The 18168-nt window shown below is 42.5% G+C and overlaps 1 protein-coding gene across 1 annotated transcript in view; it reads left to right on the top strand.

Annotated features, from left to right (window-relative positions):
- actn3b (actinin alpha 3b) overlaps window positions 1-18168 on the top strand; it is a 28197-nt gene that overhangs the window by 7018 nt on the left and 3011 nt on the right. Inside the window, exons 2-15 of the mRNA XM_041031376.1 lie at window positions 10098-10212; window positions 10491-10610; window positions 11589-11675; window positions 12423-12510; window positions 12816-12894; window positions 13544-13625; window positions 14010-14095; window positions 14301-14393; window positions 15066-15296; window positions 15844-15991; window positions 16452-16602; window positions 17365-17473; window positions 17599-17739; window positions 17985-18167. Of these exons, the coding sequence (XP_040887310.1) occupies window positions 10098-10212; window positions 10491-10610; window positions 11589-11675; window positions 12423-12510; window positions 12816-12894; window positions 13544-13625; window positions 14010-14095; window positions 14301-14393; window positions 15066-15296; window positions 15844-15991; window positions 16452-16602; window positions 17365-17473; window positions 17599-17739; window positions 17985-18167 (1713 nt within the window). The remainder of the gene's footprint in view (window positions 1-10097; window positions 10213-10490; window positions 10611-11588; window positions 11676-12422; window positions 12511-12815; window positions 12895-13543; window positions 13626-14009; window positions 14096-14300; window positions 14394-15065; window positions 15297-15843; window positions 15992-16451; window positions 16603-17364; window positions 17474-17598; window positions 17740-17984; window position 18168) is intronic.

Genomic DNA, 18168 nt, shown 5'->3' with positions numbered 1-18168 from the left:
CAGACTCAGTGCCGCTGCTGGTGAGACTCTGAGTGTTTATGAAGAAGCAGAAAGCCACAAGCTGCCAAGTCTGTGACCTCAGTAGCAAATGACACATGGCTGAACACCTACAAAATGTCACCTCGGGTCCTAATGTTGTTGGACTCAAATACCGCGTCTCTGTCGATCATTCAGTTTCCTGCAGTAATGAGACAAACTGAATACTGAATCTGTCTTTATAAAAAAAGGAACTAAGCTCGTAATGTTAGGGCTGAATGTTGGCTGCATGCAATGGATATTTATAGGTTTGTGGTATCAGAAGTTACAGTCAGTTTGAAGTCTGCTGAGGTGATGGGTCTCTTATAATAGGTCTGAGGTCATGAAGGTATCATTATGTTCTTTATAATGGATTAAAAAGCTGCAGCAGCACAGTTTTCTGCTGGAGCATTTCTAGCTTTAGTTGAAATATATGTATATCTGAGCGGAACATCATAATCTTTAACCCTGAGATGTGATTTTATGTATTTTCCTTCAAAGTTAATATGAGTGAGGAGAAACATCACTGTCACGTTAAGACTTTATGCAGTCAGTGTACAACAAAAGCCACTGCTGTAGTCTGAGTTGTTTCATGTAAAGTGAATAGTGTTTATCAGCTGTTACGTTAGACATGCTTCAGCACACGCTAACTGTGGACTTCCTGAATGACGAGGCATGCGGCAGCAGTCGCGTGGCCAATCTGGAGTCACCTCAGCTTCACAGCCTGCAAAGAAGAAAATGAAATCAGAGTTGTGAGATCATCCGACTAAACGATTAAATGACCTTTTTGTGGTTCTCTAATGGAGGCAGAAGTAGAATCACAAGGTCGACAGTGACTTGCTCTTTTGGCCAAATGAATGCTGGGAAATGTAGCTGGGTTGCATGTTACTATAGACAGCCGTAGATCAGTTTCACACATAGGTCCTCATGGTCAAGGTTCCTGTTAAGATGGAATTAGCTGACCCTAGATCTGCCTGGACAGTTTTGCCTCTTATTTCAGAGAAAGAACTCACCAACTGAAATTAGACACAGCCCCCCCCCCCCCCCCCCCCCCCTCCTACCCACAACCCGCTCTCCTTCTCGGGCCAGCCACACTGTCATAAATCCTCCACAACCACTTACACCAGTTTATCTCCCTCGTCGTCAGTCTCCGAGCCCAGAACTCATTAAACGACAAAAGACTGAGCATGCTGCTGCAGCCAGCCGTGAACCTGTACACTCACCTTTATTCTCCACCATCGATCATGCAGTCAGTCAATTCATCTGTTGACCTGTGTAACAAGAAAGAAGGTGAACGCTTTAGAGTGAACAATGAAAGATATGAATGCTGTGTGCGTGATTGTGTGTGTGTGTGTGCTGCACAAGCAGAAAAACGGGGTTATTACCTACAACCTCACTGACAATTTAAAATCACAGCGGAATGAAAAATTACTTTTGAGGTTGTTGGCTTGTTTTCAAAATCACTGTTCATAGCAGTATATCAAATACATACTGATCGGACCTGTCAAATGCAAAATTGGCATGTTCTTGTATTTTCACATCAAAAACACAAAGATGGCAGCGTCGTTCTGGGGATGTCAGTGTCTGTCTGGTTGGTTGCAGGCTGAAATATCATTAACTATTTGAGAGATTGTCATGAAATGTTGGACAGATATTGAACATGCTCTCATTAGCATTTAGCTCAAAGCACTGCTGTAACTAGAAGCAGCCTCACAGAGCTGCTCGGATAGATGCAGACACTTAGCATTCTTAGCTATGACTTCATAGTGTATCATTAAGCTTGCATAAAACCCCATCACAGATATTTGAAGAATTATCTCTCCCATCATGTGCAGCTGCAAAGTCTCATGCGTGGAATCCATCATCACTGCCAGACAATTTTAAATAGTCTGTTCTCAAAAAACGACATTGAATAAAATAAACAGTTCGCTTTTTTTACCATCGAAAAATCCCAACATTTGAAAGATGTCACTGTGCTGTAGCTCTTCAGTTCCAGTCAGTGAACACCTGCACATGTACACACACACAGAGCTGGAGGGGCACATTGTTAAGTTTTGGCTGGTACTTCGTGCTGGCATCATCATTCTGGTAGCACATCAGCCTGGAACCATGTGGCAGTGGAACACAATGTAAGTCAGTATAATGGAGCAGAGCAGGACACAATGTTTCCCCACACTGAGCCCGAGCAATTAATATGACCACGCAGACAGATGGCAGTGTCAAAGCAAGTGATTGACTGAACCAGGTTAGCCATCCGTTCCCTTGAGTGGTTCGGGGAAGAGAGCCCCGTACAGAGAGTATATGGAGTACCTGGCTCATAGATGATGTATTTCAATGTGGCGTAAGACATTTTGTTATGTCTTAGAGCGCAGTAACACTCCTTTGTGTGTTTGTGTAACTGGTTCTCCTTGCTTGTGTGCTGTGAATCACAATCAGATGGCTTCATAGACTTTCCCACATTAAGATGCTGCAGGTGATGTTTCAGCCCAGGGATATCTGATGTGTAAACACAGCTTGGTATTGTGGATATATAAATTTTGAAACTCAGCCTAATACTATGTTCTGTTTGTACAAAACTCATCCTTAAATCTTTAAAACATTAGCATTGTTCTCACTGTGTTTGTGGGCGGAGGACTGTCGTCTTTCATCACCTGCTCCACCTGTTCTCTCACCATCTAAAATCCCCTGTGCCTACAGTATATCTCACTGGCATCTGGCACAGGGCTGACACACACATACACACACGCTTTGACTAGAGGAGGTGTCCTAGGCCTTTTATCCTCTAAACACAGACATAAATCCATCGGTTTGGACTCGGGCCTTGCACTGGAGGCCGGTGGTGGCTCTGTTGTCAGCAGGGTCTTTGGGACATTAACCCTGTTAATCCTTCATAGAGAAGAGGAGGAAAGGAAGGCTGATAAATTGATGCTGGGTCGTGATTCACTTACAGTTCAATCTGCTGAAAATGGAACTTGAAACCACTGTTCCCATAATATTCACCCAGATTCCTATGTGATACAAGAAAGCTTCTGTCTGTATTATCTGAATTGAAAGAACATTTATTTTCACTTTGCTAAGTTTCAAATAAGATTATAAATGAATCCAGCAGGTTACATTTTATGCCACACTGTACTTGTATAATGCATCATTTTTGAATTAATCTGATGACCTTTGCATGTACTTCCTCCTCCTCTAACAGCAAATTATTTCCTTTTCTTATTATCAGTTAATCTGTAGATTATTTTCTCAGTTATTCATCCTGTCTAAGAAATGTCAGAACATTTCCCGAGGTAATCAGTTTAAACGGCTTTCTTTATTCAAGCAAATGTCCAAAACTCAAAAATGTTAGCTTCTCAGCTTCTCTGACTCATGAAGTGATTATTCTACTGTAGTGTTAAGTTCTTCTGTTCATACTGAAAATAATGATAGTGAGTATCAGTATCAGAGGAAGTTGGTTGAGTGTTAATTGCAGCAGCTTCTTACCATATGTGTGATAGTAGTTCAGGTGTAGTGGGTGGGTAAGAGGTGAGTCCGTGGGGCAGTTCAGGTTGGCCTCTTGGAGGTGTGTGTTGAGGGGGGGTCGGGGGATCAACTCCTGGCTCTTATGTCACTGCCCCAGATTGTCGCTGTGGCACCCAAGTTCAGGGCTCCGGGTCTCTTTGAGGGGCGATATTTAAAGCCCACAAGGGGAAGAAGAAGAAGAAGAGTTGGGAGGGTGGGTGGGGGGGCCTTAAACGACGGCTACACCTGTTGTGTATTGTAACTCACACCTCTCTCTCTCTTCCATGTCCTGCCACTTAATCGGCTGTTGAAACCCAGTGGAGGAATTGGATTGTTGTTTACAGGAGACCTGTGATGCAAGAAAGTGACGTCAGTTAGTTAGAGAAACAAACAGAGACAAAAAAAAGTGGTGATTTGAGGGTGATGCAGTTAATGTCGTCACCTTAGAGTCGGTTTTGCAACAGGAAACAGTCATCCTTTCTGCTGTGTGCAGGCCTGTGTCGGCCTAAATGATAACCTGCCAGACCAAGCTGTGTTTTTTTTAATGTATATTGCTCTTTTGATTTGTAACTTGTGAACTATTTGTGTTTTGCTCATCTCTATAGATATTATATAAATGTGGTGCTTAGAGAAATCAGAACTGAAGTGGCTCAAGGGCGGCTGTTCGGATCTGTCAGAAGTGCTGTGGCCGAGGGCTTACATAAATGCTGTCATAGTGTTGGTTTCCACACAGTTTTGATTTGTGCAAGTCCAGAAAAATGATCATGTCAGCAGTTTCTGAAAGTTTTTTTTCCTATTGTGAACAGTTTGTGGTATCTGTTTTAATATTTTTGACACCTTTGTTTTATGGATCGATTTTTTCTCTTTCTTTTTTTTTTTTTTGGAGTTTGATATGTTTGAGTTTTTACTGATGTGAGGAGCATAGTGGAGCAGTTCTACTCCTCCAGTCCTGACAAATGAGCACATCGTGCTCTTTTCGTCCACTCGGTTATTGCTGACAGCTTGTTACATTTCTCAACACTGCCAGTCAGCTGTTTTCAGTTCGAGAGTTTCAGAGGCCAGTGACAATGGGAAAGTTGTATGTCAGTCGACAATGTAAATGGCACTAAAATAGTGAGAGAATTTGCAGTATTATATATTAATTTTTAAAAAAAGATTTACACATTTTCACATTCCCCTCTCTGTGCAAACACTTATTGCTGTCAGACGAGTGGATTGAGGTGGAGAGTGGTTCAAAATCATTAAATGCTTTTTATAATTGTTTTTTTTCCCTCAGAGCTCCAACTTAGATAATTTAGGTTTGGGAGATTAGTGTGTACAGTATGTGTTGAAAGTAGGTTTATATTTTCATGTGTATTTGTTTATAGATTTGAGAACAATTTTCTACGTGTATGTGTTTGTGTTTTTACTCGGTCCGAATTTGGATGTGTGTGTCTCCGTGCATCACAGACATAGTGACCTTATAAACAAAGAGCACCGTGTTGTTATGCGCTGGCTATTATTGTGTACACTGTGGGTGCATGTGAGTGGGCCGTGATTTGTTTATGTGGCATGCCTGGTTGTGTGTGTGTGTGTGAGAGAGTCCAGGACATGACTGCTGAACAGGTGTGTGACAAAGGTAGATGTAGTGGGCAGGTGTGAATGGAGTCAACCATGTCAACCTTTCTATTTTTACACCAGCAGTGAGACATAAATACCTGGGTTATATTGAGGCAGACAGTCAATCTGTGTAATTAACTGGCTGTATGTTACCTTAAAGCCTGTGTAAGTTCATTCATAGTGACATATTACAACATGTCATCAATATTTACATTGATAAACTAAAAAAGAAACAGAAAAAACAAACCCAAACAAACTGAAACAAGAGACTGAGAAAGAAAACCTTTCTGTGCTGTATCAGGACCTCTGTTTAAACTAACTGGACCTGAAAGAATGAGGTTAAGGGCTTAATGTTCAAAGCTGCAATAAAAATGCCCAGTCTTAGTCAAAGATTCTCTTAGATGCTTCTGTACAATAACACAGGCTTCATGCAGTGGATCACAGTGGGTTTTTATCTGAATTTCTGCTGCATGTGCTCCAGAATTAGCCCCTTTTAAAAGCTCTGTCTTCTGATTGTCTCCTGCATCGCAGTCCTCTCAGTAGCTTTGTGTCAATGGGTAAAAAAAAAAAAAGAAAATGCACCAAATCTTGAAATGTTGAGCGCGAAGCTGGTCAGAGATTAGGGGATTTAGCGCAGGCAGTGTTCCCTGTAAGCCAGATCAGTATATATGTTTTCATTCCACACAAACACTCCACCAGTGTGTTTCCCTAATTAGCTCAGCCGTCTCTGATTGAAGGTGCAAATTAGTGAAATCAGCCACTGCAGACTTTTGTAATTAAATCTACTCACTCCTCCATGGAAAAAGACTGGACACCAGTGAGGAAACATAGCAAAGAGGTTAGGTGTAAATTACATTTTAATTATCCGTCTCATTAGCAGAAGTGTGAGGTCTGATGCTTGATTTCTGTGTCAGAGGATGGACTGACACCGAGAAATGGAGCTCCGTAAGTGTAAAGAGCACCTTGACATAGTTGGAGTGACACTCACTCCGGGCTAATCATCAGGTCAACCACAGCTGAACTATGTGTGTGGGTGTTCACAGTATTTGTGTGTGTAATGTGTTGGACTGGTGCAACACATGCCTGTAACATAGTGTAGCAGCTAGACAGAGAGATGGTCCCCTGTGGGAGGCCATTTTGTGTCTGCACACTGTTAAAACATGACTTTCTCCACCATCCTGGCAGCTCTCTGAAGACTGTCACAGGTTGTCTTTTACTGGCTAACCTGAGCCACTTGAGTAAAGCCAAACATCTGGATCTTCCGTGTATATACAATGAAGGACAGAGATTCTGTCAAAATCCTGATTATGGAATGGATTTTCTTCCACCTTATGAAATTAGTATCTACGCTGACCTAACTGCATCACTGCTTAGCTGAGATAAAATATGAAGTGCAGATATTAACCAGGTCTGTTCAGAACATGTATCTTGCTCACGGCTTCCCCTCGGTGGCCGGCAGCTGTAACTCCAGGCGGCGCTGTGGTTGCATCAGCTCTTTGATGGACAGCCGAGCTAAGTGACATTATTAAGAGCTCTGAGCCTGTTTAAATGGGAAAAGGTGTGTTTGTGTATTTGTGTGGGAACATGTGTGTACGTGCATGTCAGCTGTATTGAGGGTCAGCAGCCCTGATTCCCCTTGGGGGGATGGTGGGCATAGTTATGACAGGCATGCAGCTGGACTACCGTGACCTCATTTTACAAGAAGGACCTGTAAAAAGGCCCAAGCCGAGCTGAGCCAGGCCAGATCGACAGGTGTGGAGGGGGGAGGTTGAAGCCAGGATGGAGGGTGACTTCATGCCAGCGGACTCTGCAGACCACCCCAGGCATTAAAACAAATGCCTGAGATAATAGAGCATTACAGGGGAACAGAAATAATACCTTTCGACTGTCACAGTTACGGCAGACGATTGTTTGTTTTTTTTTTTTTTTCCTGCTGTTCTCTGTCATTTTGGACTGAATGGATCTGAGAGATGTTTGTATCTCCGGGTTTATTAGGTAAAACAAATCTTTGATGTGGGCGAGGTTTCACTCCTCATGTTTCCAACACTTTCTCGAGTTTATTATTTTATATCTTGTCATTTTCTTCAATTCGTTCCTTCCTCCTCTCCTCCTCCTCCTCCTCTTCTCTCTCTCCATCTTGGACGCTTACAGTTCACCTCAGGAATCCTGCCTTCTCAGCTGTCCGGTGGTGTCCCATAGCAACCCGATTTAGCCTCTGCCGCCTCCTCCTTCTTCTTGCCCTCTTCCACCCTCCCTCCCTCCACTACTTTTAAGTCTTTTCTCCTCCTCCTCTACCTAATTTAGCCCCCACCCCTACCCTCCTCCTCCTCCTCCCCTGCTCCTTCAGCCCTCCACCTCCTCCTTCACACACCTTCTCGTCTCCTCTCTGGCTTGGCCTGGTGGCCTGTGTGTGCTGGATTAGGAGTCTGTCTAAATTTGGTCATGCATGGCAAAGGAGACAAGCACCTGCTGGGACCCTGGCTGGTTGGACAGACGGCCTCCTCTTCTCTCCAGACCCTTACATCAAATTACACCAGGGCCTGGGCATTCCTGTCACTCCTCTCACTTCTCCACTTCGCTGCCTCTCTCTTTCTCTTTCTACATGCGTCTTTCTTTGGCCTTTAAATTCTGAAATTTACTGAATGCCGACAGAAAATGCAAGTCAGCATGTTTCCAGTAGCCACTGGCAACAGGGAAACATTTGGATCCTTTAAATAAAGTAGTTTTACTACAGTTAAAAATAATCTTATAACAAATAAAAGAGACAAGGCGACATAATCAGAAGCACCTGTAGCTCTGCTCTAATTCCTGGTACGTTACTGTGCATAAGCTTTATGGACTAAAACTAGAGGACGCGTTCAAAATGACGTGAATAGTTTTTATGCATCAGTTAACCTCATACAAAGATCCGTAACAAAACTCTTTGCCTTTAAAGGAGCAGCTACTCTCCAGGGTTCAGTGCTGTAGAGTTTTTCAGTGTACTTGGCAGGTAGGTTGTTCCTGTGGATTCAGGCTGTCTGTGACTGACTCCATGCTGCTGAGATCAGGGCTCTGTGGGGGCCAGGCCACCTGTTGCAGGACTCCTTGTTCTCCTTGTTTCTGAAGATAGTTCTTTATGACTCTGGATGTATGTTTGTGGTTGTTGTCAGGCTGCAGACGTGTGACGGATCGGACTCGTGGTTTTTTTCCCTCTTTTTTCTCTGAAGTTAACTATTTTAATTATAAATCTGCAAATTATTTTCTCAATTAATTGTTTTGATCTACAGAATGTCAGAAAGGGCTAAAAAAAAGATAAAAAATATAAAGCTTAGGGCCATGTCTTCAAATTTGCTTGTTTTGTCCAACCACCAGTTCAAAGCCGATGCTCAGTTTATTATCGGGGAAGCCTGTAAAGAGCAGTGTAAAATATCTCTCCCTCTTTCTCTGCTGTCTCTCTTCTTTCACTGAGTCAATAATGTGTCTTCTCTCTTTTCTTCTTTCTCTGTCAAATGCACCAGTTTCTTTTTCCTCCCTCTCTGTCACCGTCTCTTCTCTGTCCACCCGTGTAGATCTACAGTCACACTCGAGTGCAGACGTCAGCCACAGAAGCACACGTGGATATAAACACACGCCCACACGCTGTTCACGGACATATACATTTTCATTTCTGGATTGTTTGATGTGCTCTGCTGTAATGTAAAATTTATGCTCTCACCTACTGAGCCCAAACTCTGTTTCACTGCTAATTTATACATCTCTCTCTCTCTCTCTGTCTCTGCCTAGTCTCTCTCTCTCACTCCGCCCACACTATCATCTGTAGTTAGTTATTCAGCTCATGTACTTATTCTGCTGCTACACCCACACGTCCTCCAAACCCTGGCAACATTTTGGCTCTACAGTAGCAGCCCTAACACAACACACACACATGAGTTTGAACACACACATCTTACATCCACTTTTGAAGCTAAACACCATGAAAACCTCTCAAAATGCCATTCAGTGATTGATTGAATGGCCTGATGGAAGTAATTGAATTGTCCCCGCCGTGCACGACTGACGCCATTAGGCAATTTTCCAGACAGACGGAAATCAAGCACTCAGCGGCTGAGAGCCATTTACATCACTGTCTGCATTCTGCCCATTACGCACAGCACCATCACCTAATGAACAGTTTGGTTTCTAAAACGGGATTTCTGGCTTTTCAAAGACGCAGCACCGACTCTTTACAAAACGCTCCACACAACACTGAGGGGCCAAACATGGGACTTTACAGCAGGTACCTCCCTGCACTCATAACACAAATAGACTCTTTCTGAATATACTTGAATCACCAGCTCCAGGCAGTAAATGATTTTCAAATGAAAACATTAGTGCCGCAACTAATTCTTATTTTCATTACTGCTAAGTCTGTTCATTATTTTGTTTTGAGTGGTTAAGTCTTCACAGTGTCAGAAAATAAGGTTACGATGAAACCAACAGTGCACAACACGATTACAGTGATATAAAACAGAGAGAGGCCCCAAATCCTTAAATGTGAAGGGCTAAATAAACAGCTTAAACAAAGGTTTTTATTTGGCCCATCTGCTGTGAGCAGACTGTGCCAAATTTCAAAATGTAAAATTTGCTTCTTAATTTTCATTTTCAATCGTTTTAATCTTGAAAAAAAGAAGGACAATAAATAAATGAAACAATAATCTAAACCAGAAGTCAGTCAGTTTGAGCTTGTTCAGGACTGTTGAATCAACAGCGACCGTCACGCTGACGTAAATGTCTCGCTGTGTATGTGCGGCTCTCACCGTCAGCAGCAACAGTCATAACAAGGTCACAGATTGAAGTGGACAGTTCAGGCCTTGCTCAGCTGTTTTGACCCTGCTCTCAAAAGAAAACACAGGGTTGTGTGTGTGTTTAGCAGGTAAAGGTACGATGCCTGCTGTCAGTGTGTGTGAATGTAGTTTTCACACAGATAGGCGACAGTGTGACGCTCTTTGTCTCCCCTCTCACAGACCTTCACAGCTTGGTGCAACTCCCACTTGAGGAAGGCCGGGACACAGATTGAGAACATTGAAGAGGATTTCAGAAATGGCCTCAAACTCATGCTGCTGCTGGAGGTCATATCAGGTGCATCTCATCAACACACACAGATACACGCGTGTCTGGTTACTGAATTTTATATACTGCGTTCTTCCATGAAGTGAAAGCTGTCTGGAAGCTCTTTAGGACTGTAGAGGAGACACATTTGGTGATTAAAAGGCCATTTTAATCAAGTCATTGAAAGAAAACAAAACTATTTGATGTTGAAAATGATGGTGAAATGATACATTTAATTTATTATTGAAATAAATTAATCAGCTGAATAACCGTTTAAGCTCTGTTAAACGTTTTTCTTTGTCTTTTAGGCGAGAGGCTGCCCAAACCCGACAAAGGCAAGATGCGTTTCCACAAGATCGCCAACGTGAATAAAGCCCTGGACTTCATCTGCAGCAAGGGGGTCAAGCTGGTGTCTATTGGTGCTGAGGGTGAGTGTCCTGTCTGGACTAGCAACATTATTTTCCTCCCTCTGACTCTCATTTTCTTCTCCTTTTAATTAATATACCAAGGTCACATAGTATTTGCTTTTCTCAGACCTATTTTTGGGCAGCAGATGGCTGGTGGAGTTTACAGCGTCAGGAGAATTCAAATGAGCTGGCAGTGACAGGAAAGTAAACTACAGTTCACCTAACAGGGAACAAAGATGAGGACTTTGCTGCAGTACACAAGTGTTTCTAATTTATTCTAATATATTTTAATTTACTCTAAGCGGGCATATATGTTGGAAGCTATCCTTGATCAAGTGACGGAATAAAATCTGTTATTTTGTTGACAAACTGTGTCCTTGACAGAACAACAAAAACAAGCTCTAAAGGCATTAATATTAGCATTCAAAACATTTCATATTGAATACAATTAGATGGTTTTACAGGAAAATGGCAGCAAATTGGACATGCTACAGTTAGAAGACAAAGAAAAACAAATAGCTGCTGTTAAAAACAACAACAACAACAACAACAACAACAACAATGATGGTAAATGCTCCTTGCTGTTGTGTAAATCATATTTTCATGCTCGGATTTTGTGAGACAACCCTGTGAATCCGTTTGTCTCTCTGAGGTTAAACTGACTAAACGCTCAGCAGGTTAAAATCTGTTCAGACGGAGAGTTCACGAACGCATGCTGAGAGGTTCGCTTGTGGAGCACTCACGACGCAGCACTTCATAAGCGGTGGGCAAATTTTTGCGAGGCTTCAATTTTCCTCACTCTAATTGCAGTCGAGATTGTCTTTTGAGCCTTCAGGCCACATGAAATTCAATTTGTCTCGACGGCAGTACATTCAAACAGCATACAATTAAACTCCTCACCCCGGAGAGTCACGAGTGAACGACCGGATTTTAGCCTTTATGTGTTTCGTCTGTTGCCACGATCACTAAAACGTGTGTGCCTGTGTGTGTTTTTTGCAGAAATTGTCGACGGTAATGTGAAGATGACCCTTGGTATGATCTGGACCATCATCCTGCGCTTTGCCATCCAGGACATCTCTGTGGAAGGTGCGTGTTTGGCGAATTATGCAGAAACACTACTTCACACATCAGTCACAGTCATGTCAGGCCAGCGAGCTCTGCATCCCCTCAGAGTTTACTGATGTATTTACTGCACTCGTGTGCAGCAGATCACATTATTTTATTCCTTCCATATAACAAATTTCCCTGAACTTCATCTGCAGCTCGTGTCATTTTATTTAACCTTCGCTTTACCAGGCAGGCCAAGTTGTTTATAAAGACTCAGACCTTGTTCACCCTGTCCCTCCTCACACGTCCGACCCTCACCTTCAAGTCATCTTCTTTAACTCTCTTTTTATTGCCCCTGCTCTTCATTATCTTTTGCTGTGAAATAGCTTGACTCCCTTTGCCACCGACCTCCTGCTCACCTCTCATAATGCATCATTCCTCTGCTAGTGCAGGAAGGTGTCTCTAAACCACCAACTGCACAAGCCTGACTCTTAAAAAAAAGAGGGATGCTTAATGTACAGCCACATTTACCCTCCATTAACCATTTTGCATCTCGTATAAGATTTGTCTACATGATATATCCACTTTTCACCATTTAAATTTCATACTTCATTAGTCAAAATATCTCAATCTCTGTTCCTGCCATGTTTTTCATCCTGCCTCTCCCTCTCGCATTCCTCTTCTCCATTCCAGTATTCGAAAAGGCGTCTTCCCTTCCCTAAGAATAATGCTTGAATAAAATGTCTTTCTAAAACGCTCCCCATCTCCCTCCCTTACTTTTTGCAGAGACCTCTGCTAAGGAGGGTCTGCTGCTGTGGTGCCAGAGGAAGACTGCCCCCTATAGGAACGTCAATGTGCAGAACTTCCACATCAGGTGGGTCTACAACACCGAACTGTGGCATTAACAGGGAACTACAGCCAATTATGGTTTGCTTTTACCACATTTTTCTCCTCTCTTTTTAAATTCTCTCCCCTTCCCTTCCTTCCTACTCTTGCTCCTTTCCTCACTATTTTATTACCTACCGTATTTGTTTTTCCTTGCCTTTTTTTCTATCTTCATCCTTTGTCCCATGATTCTTCTCTGAAACTTCCTCTACTCTCTACCTCTAACCTTCCTCCCGTGTCTTTCTCCCACTTTTTGTCTGCTGTCATTTTCCTCCTCCTCTTCTCGTGGCTCAGTTGGAAGGACGGCCTGGCTCTGTGCGCCCTCATCCACAGACACAGACCTGACCTCATTGACTACTCCAAACTGAGAAAGGTGCCCTGTCCTCCCTTCTTCTTTTCTTGTGCTGATCTATTTTCTATCTTTGCACTGAATCATGAGTAATACAGACTCTTTGCATTTGTTCAGCACCGTGTTTCTCTGCCCTGTCTGTGATGTTAACGGTATCTCTGCATGATATTGCAGTCTAGAATTTTGCAATACTTAATGCTGCAAAAACAAATCTTTTGTAGATGTGATACATAAGATTAAATAACCTGTTGGCCTTGCGTTAAAGGCCAGTGGTTCACATCTGGAGTATTAATGGTGCAATATATAAATGTCTGCTGAAAATGTAAAAAATGTAAAAGTATGTGCTTTGTCCAGACTCGTGTTCCTTTTCTGTGTGGACAAATAGCAAACAGGACAGCTTCCATCTAAAATTTCTGGCGTGTTGGATTAAAAACAACGTAGGAAGGGAATAGGAACGGGATCCACACGCTTATTGTTTGCTTGCCAAAAATCTCCAAGATCGAATCGTTGCTTTGTCAGTTCAGTTTGTGAATCTCATTTTCCTTCCTCTCAGTGAAGATCATGATATAAGTTATTATTTTGATTCTTGTGTAGTCGATAAACTGAAGTGGTTTCATGACAAACCCAGTGCAGACGTTGGGCGTTGTCTGACAGCTCCTCTGTGTGTCTGTAGGACGACCCTATTGGTAACCTGAACACCGCCTTCGAGGTGGCTGAGAAGTTCCTGGACATCCCCAAGATGCTTGATGCTGAAGGTGAGACTGTGAAACGCTGAAACAAAAATGAAAATGTATTAAAAAAAATTAATGCATTTTAAATCACAGCATCTATTGAAGCACTGATGGTTCTCGCCTCAGAAATATGACTTTTTTATTGGCAAATCTCCTACGATGAGTCATAAAAACACTAAATCATAATGCTCTTTAGCAACAATTATGTCATTTTATTCTTAATTAAAAACCAGATTTTTAATCATTTTATTATTTTTTTTACTGTTTTAAAATTTAAAAGCCAAACTAACAAAAATATAATCAGGTATAATAATTTGATGTTATGCTTATTCCTCTCTAGGGCTGGCTGTTCAAAAGAGCTGTTCATAATATTTGAATATTATCTGTTAATTTTTTTTTTGCCCTCAGATATTGTGAACACACCCAAACCTGATGAGAAGGCCATCATGACCTACGTGTCCTGCTTCTATCACGCCTTCGCCGGCGCTGAGCAGGTCAGATAGTATTTATTTATTTATATTTTCCTATATATCTCTGTCTGTCTCTTTGGGTGTAACAGTCAATGTAAATATGTTATCACTCTCTAATTGATTAAAGCAGATGACTGACAGATTTGAGAAATGTCTGAGCTCTGTTTTTTTTTTATTTTTATTCTGCATTGTAAATGTATGTTAAATGTTGCTACTCTCTCCTTCTCAGGCTGAGACAGCTGCCAACCGTATCTGCAAGGTGCTGGCCGTCAACCAGGAGAATGAGAAACTGATGGAGGAGTACGAGAAGCTGGCCAGTGAGGTGAGAAACAGCTGCAACCAAATACTCCCACTCTCAGTCTGTCCTGCGATATCATCCTCTGCAGCAACACTTCAGTGCTCCCTCCCCCACTGCTTTTCACTAAACTTTCTGATCCTCCCACTAACTTTATATGACACAGCTCTAAAATCACTGCAGGCAAATCAATAGTACGATAAGTCAGAGACCAAACGGGCACGGTAACTTTAAAAGAGCAGCTGAGAACAGTATACATTTACAGTCTACAGAGATGAACAGTATTATATCCATCAACTTCAAATTTAGCCCTACTTATAGCCAAAGAAGCCTAAGTCTTCAAAACGTATGCACCTCATGCACCTTAAGAGAAAGTCAACAGTCAACTGAGACTGAAATAACAACAATGTCCTTTTGAAAATACTGTTTTTGGTAGAGAAATGGTAAAGAAACAGAGAGACATGGGAATGGCAGAGATTATTTACATCTAAAATCCAAAGTAATCCAGTAAAGTGGCCATACAGGTGAAATGAACCCAGTGAGACATGAATTAACCCAAATCCAGACATGCTTTACTGAAGACGTCCACATAACACAGCTCTGAATGATTCCCTTGGAAGGCAAAGTGACGGCTACAGGATGAACTAAAGCCGATGAATAATCATTTGAATAATCTTCACATCTCCCTGGCTTCTCCAGCTGCTCGAGTGGATCCGCCGCACCATCCCCTGGCTGGAGAACCGCGTGGCGGAGCAGACCATGCGCGCCATGCAGCAGAAGCTGGAGGATTTCCGCGACTACCGCCGCATCCACAAGCCACCCCGAGTTCAGGAGAAGTGCCAGCTGGAGATCAATTTCAACACCCTGCAGACCAAGCTGAGGCTCAGCAACAGGCCTGCCTTCATGCCCTCCGAGGGCAAGATGGTGTCGGTGAGCAGGACAGATTTTTAGCTTAGTATGTTATTGTTGCTGCGCAGCATCTTTGTGGATTTTCGGGCTTTCATATCAGTTCAGGGATTACTTCTTCCTTTGTTGTTTTCCATCCCTTAAAGCTTATAAAATCCTTTCTAAACCCCATGCTTTGTGATCCAACAAAAAACAAGGCTGTTCCCCTTGTTCCTGAAAAGTTGGCATCATAGATACAGAGTCTTCACCCGACAACAAAAATTTAAAGTCATCAAATAGAGGAAAGTTAGACGGGTGAAAGGGCATCCTCAGCTGAAAGAAAGAACAGGGTTAGGCAGTTCACTTTTAATTCAGCTGAAATTCAGATTCAGAAGCTTGATTTCATTTAGCTCATGACAGAGTGATGTCTAATTTCTCAGTGATTTACATAGATATGAAAATGTTGTCGAGGCATACATTTTTATTAGAAACATTCTTAAAAGATATTACTTAAAGTCAGTCAATCAACCTCCAAATAATTAAATCAAGTGTGTGCTCATCACTAATTATAAAACCTCTCCTGCTCCTTCAGGATATTGCCAATGCCTGGAAGGGTCTGGAGCAGGTGGAGAAGGGCTACGAGGAGTGGCTGCTGACCGAGATCCGCCGTCTGGAGAGACTCGACCACCTGGCTGAGAAGTTCAAGCAGAAGTGCGCCATGCATGAGTCCTGGACTGGAGGTAAGGACAAAATAAAAGCATGAGACAAGAAAGAGACATGAGTTCCAGGATATTAGGCTCTTTCATGCTTATAGTTTCTCTCATTCCTCTCCATGTGTCTGCCTGCTGTCACCTTTGCTGTTCTGGTGGCTCATTCGCTTATTGTTTTATTGTCAGCTAAAATTTAAATTTTGACCTTTTTCAGCTTCTTACTCCCTCATCTCACCCCCATTTCTTCACTCTACGCTGTCTAATAAGGCAAAAATGTCAGAATAATCATTAAAATCAGAATCATGATAAGTTATAGACAGAATTAAAAAGTAATTTATGGGGATAATAAAATGCCTCAGAGCACCAGAGAAAAAAGGGTAACTGTGATGGAGACCAGGTGAAGCTGTATACATTTACAGGCTTGTAGTCTTGACTGAAGAGGAGCACTTTAAAATGTTTCCACTGCAGATGAAACGCGTGTGTGTTTCAGGTAAGGAGGACCTGCTGTCCCAGAAGGACTACGAGTCAGCCTCTCTGATGGAGATCAGAGCCCTCATGAGGAAGCACGAGGCTTTCGAGAGCGACCTCGCTGCTCACCAGGACAGAGTGGAGCAGATCGCTGCCATCGCCCAGGAGCTGAAGTAAGACGCAGGGATGAGGAGAGGGAGGTTGGGGACTAGAGCATACGGTGGATGTGTGCGTGGTCATGGAGAGGAAAAAAAATGGGATGCAGAGGAGGAGAAATGGGAGGGAATGAGGAATAAGAAGAGAAATTATGTTCAATTGAAGCCAGGGCTCGTTTGGAAACTATGGGAGGTACGGGAGACGAGGACGTGAGCACCTGAAGTGTCCCAGGATTCCTAACTGTCGGGAGAGGGGAATATAGTGAAAAACAAAAGATGCAACAGATGAGTGGAAAGCATATTAATGAGAGGGATAAAAAGATGAAAGGATGGTTCATGAAAGAGCAGAAACCTCTGATCTATTTCCTTATTCCTCACCACTCCCCAGGGCTTTTTCCACAGACAGCTGAGATGATCTCTTTGATGCTACATACAGTACGATACGAGCTGTGCAGCACCATAACACTGAATATGCATGCAAGTCACGCTTAATTTATCACTGCCTCAAAAGCAGATATTATGTTCTCAGATGACCCCTCAATTGCAGGTAGTAGTGGTATTAAATATTCTAATGTAGTATAATTACGGATATTTGGGGAATAAAAAAACTGCAGCTGTTCTGCATCTTTATTAAAAAGTGACGTAGAATTTTACATTTTAAAGTTACTATAACAGTTGTGCCTCTGTGTTAAATTGAAATATATACAGTTTCATTTAATTTTGCACAGGAACCGAGCCATTATAATTACACATTACACTTTACTCTCTCATCTCCTTCAGTGAGCTCGACTACCATGATGCTGCCACGGTCAACGCCCGCTGCCAGGGCATCTGTGACCAGTGGGACAACCTGGGCACCCTCACCCAGAAGAGGAGGGACGCACTGGAGGTATATTCAGACTTTATGGTGATATGCCCTGTTTGTGCTTTTAACTCTGTTCTTTCATCTTTGAAACAGAAACAACACGTTTCTGCTTTGGTATTATAAGTGTGTTTATGCTGCTGTGTCCGTAGCGTGTGGAGAAGCTGTGGGAGACTATTGACCAGCTGTATCTGGAGTTTGCCAAGAGGGCGGCGCCCTTCAACAACTGGATGGATGGAGCCATGGAGGACCTGCAGGACATGTTCATTGTCCACAGCATTGAGGAGATCCAGGTACAGGTTTATCTTTTATTTGTAATCACACTTGTTCTATTGGTGAAGTAAATATTTAACCCCAACACAAAATCCACATAAAATTAGGGGAATATTGGGAAATATGTTTCCATCTTTTTTCAGTCCATTTGAAAGGAAGAAATAATATATAACACAATTTTTTTATATATATATGTACAATTTTATCTGGGGTTAATGAAATCACATCTACTTCATTTTCTTCATCTCCGCCTCCTCCTGTACAGAGTCTGATCACCGCTCACGACCAGTTCAAGGCCACTCTGCCTGAGGCTGACAAGGAGCGCATGGCCACCATGGGCATCCACAACGAGATCCTGAAGATCGCCCAGACCTACGGCATCAAGCTGTCCGGAATCAACCCTTACACCAACCTCAGCCCCCAGGACATCAGCACTAAGTGGGACACTG

This window comes from Toxotes jaculatrix, chromosome 23 (genome assembly GCF_017976425.1).
Source record: "Toxotes jaculatrix isolate fToxJac2 chromosome 23, fToxJac2.pri, whole genome shotgun sequence".
NCBI classification, from domain to species: Eukaryota; Metazoa; Chordata; class Actinopteri; family Toxotidae; genus Toxotes; species Toxotes jaculatrix.
The sequence above is the reverse complement of the archived record's forward strand: the minus strand, read 5'-3'. Positions and strand labels throughout refer to the sequence as shown.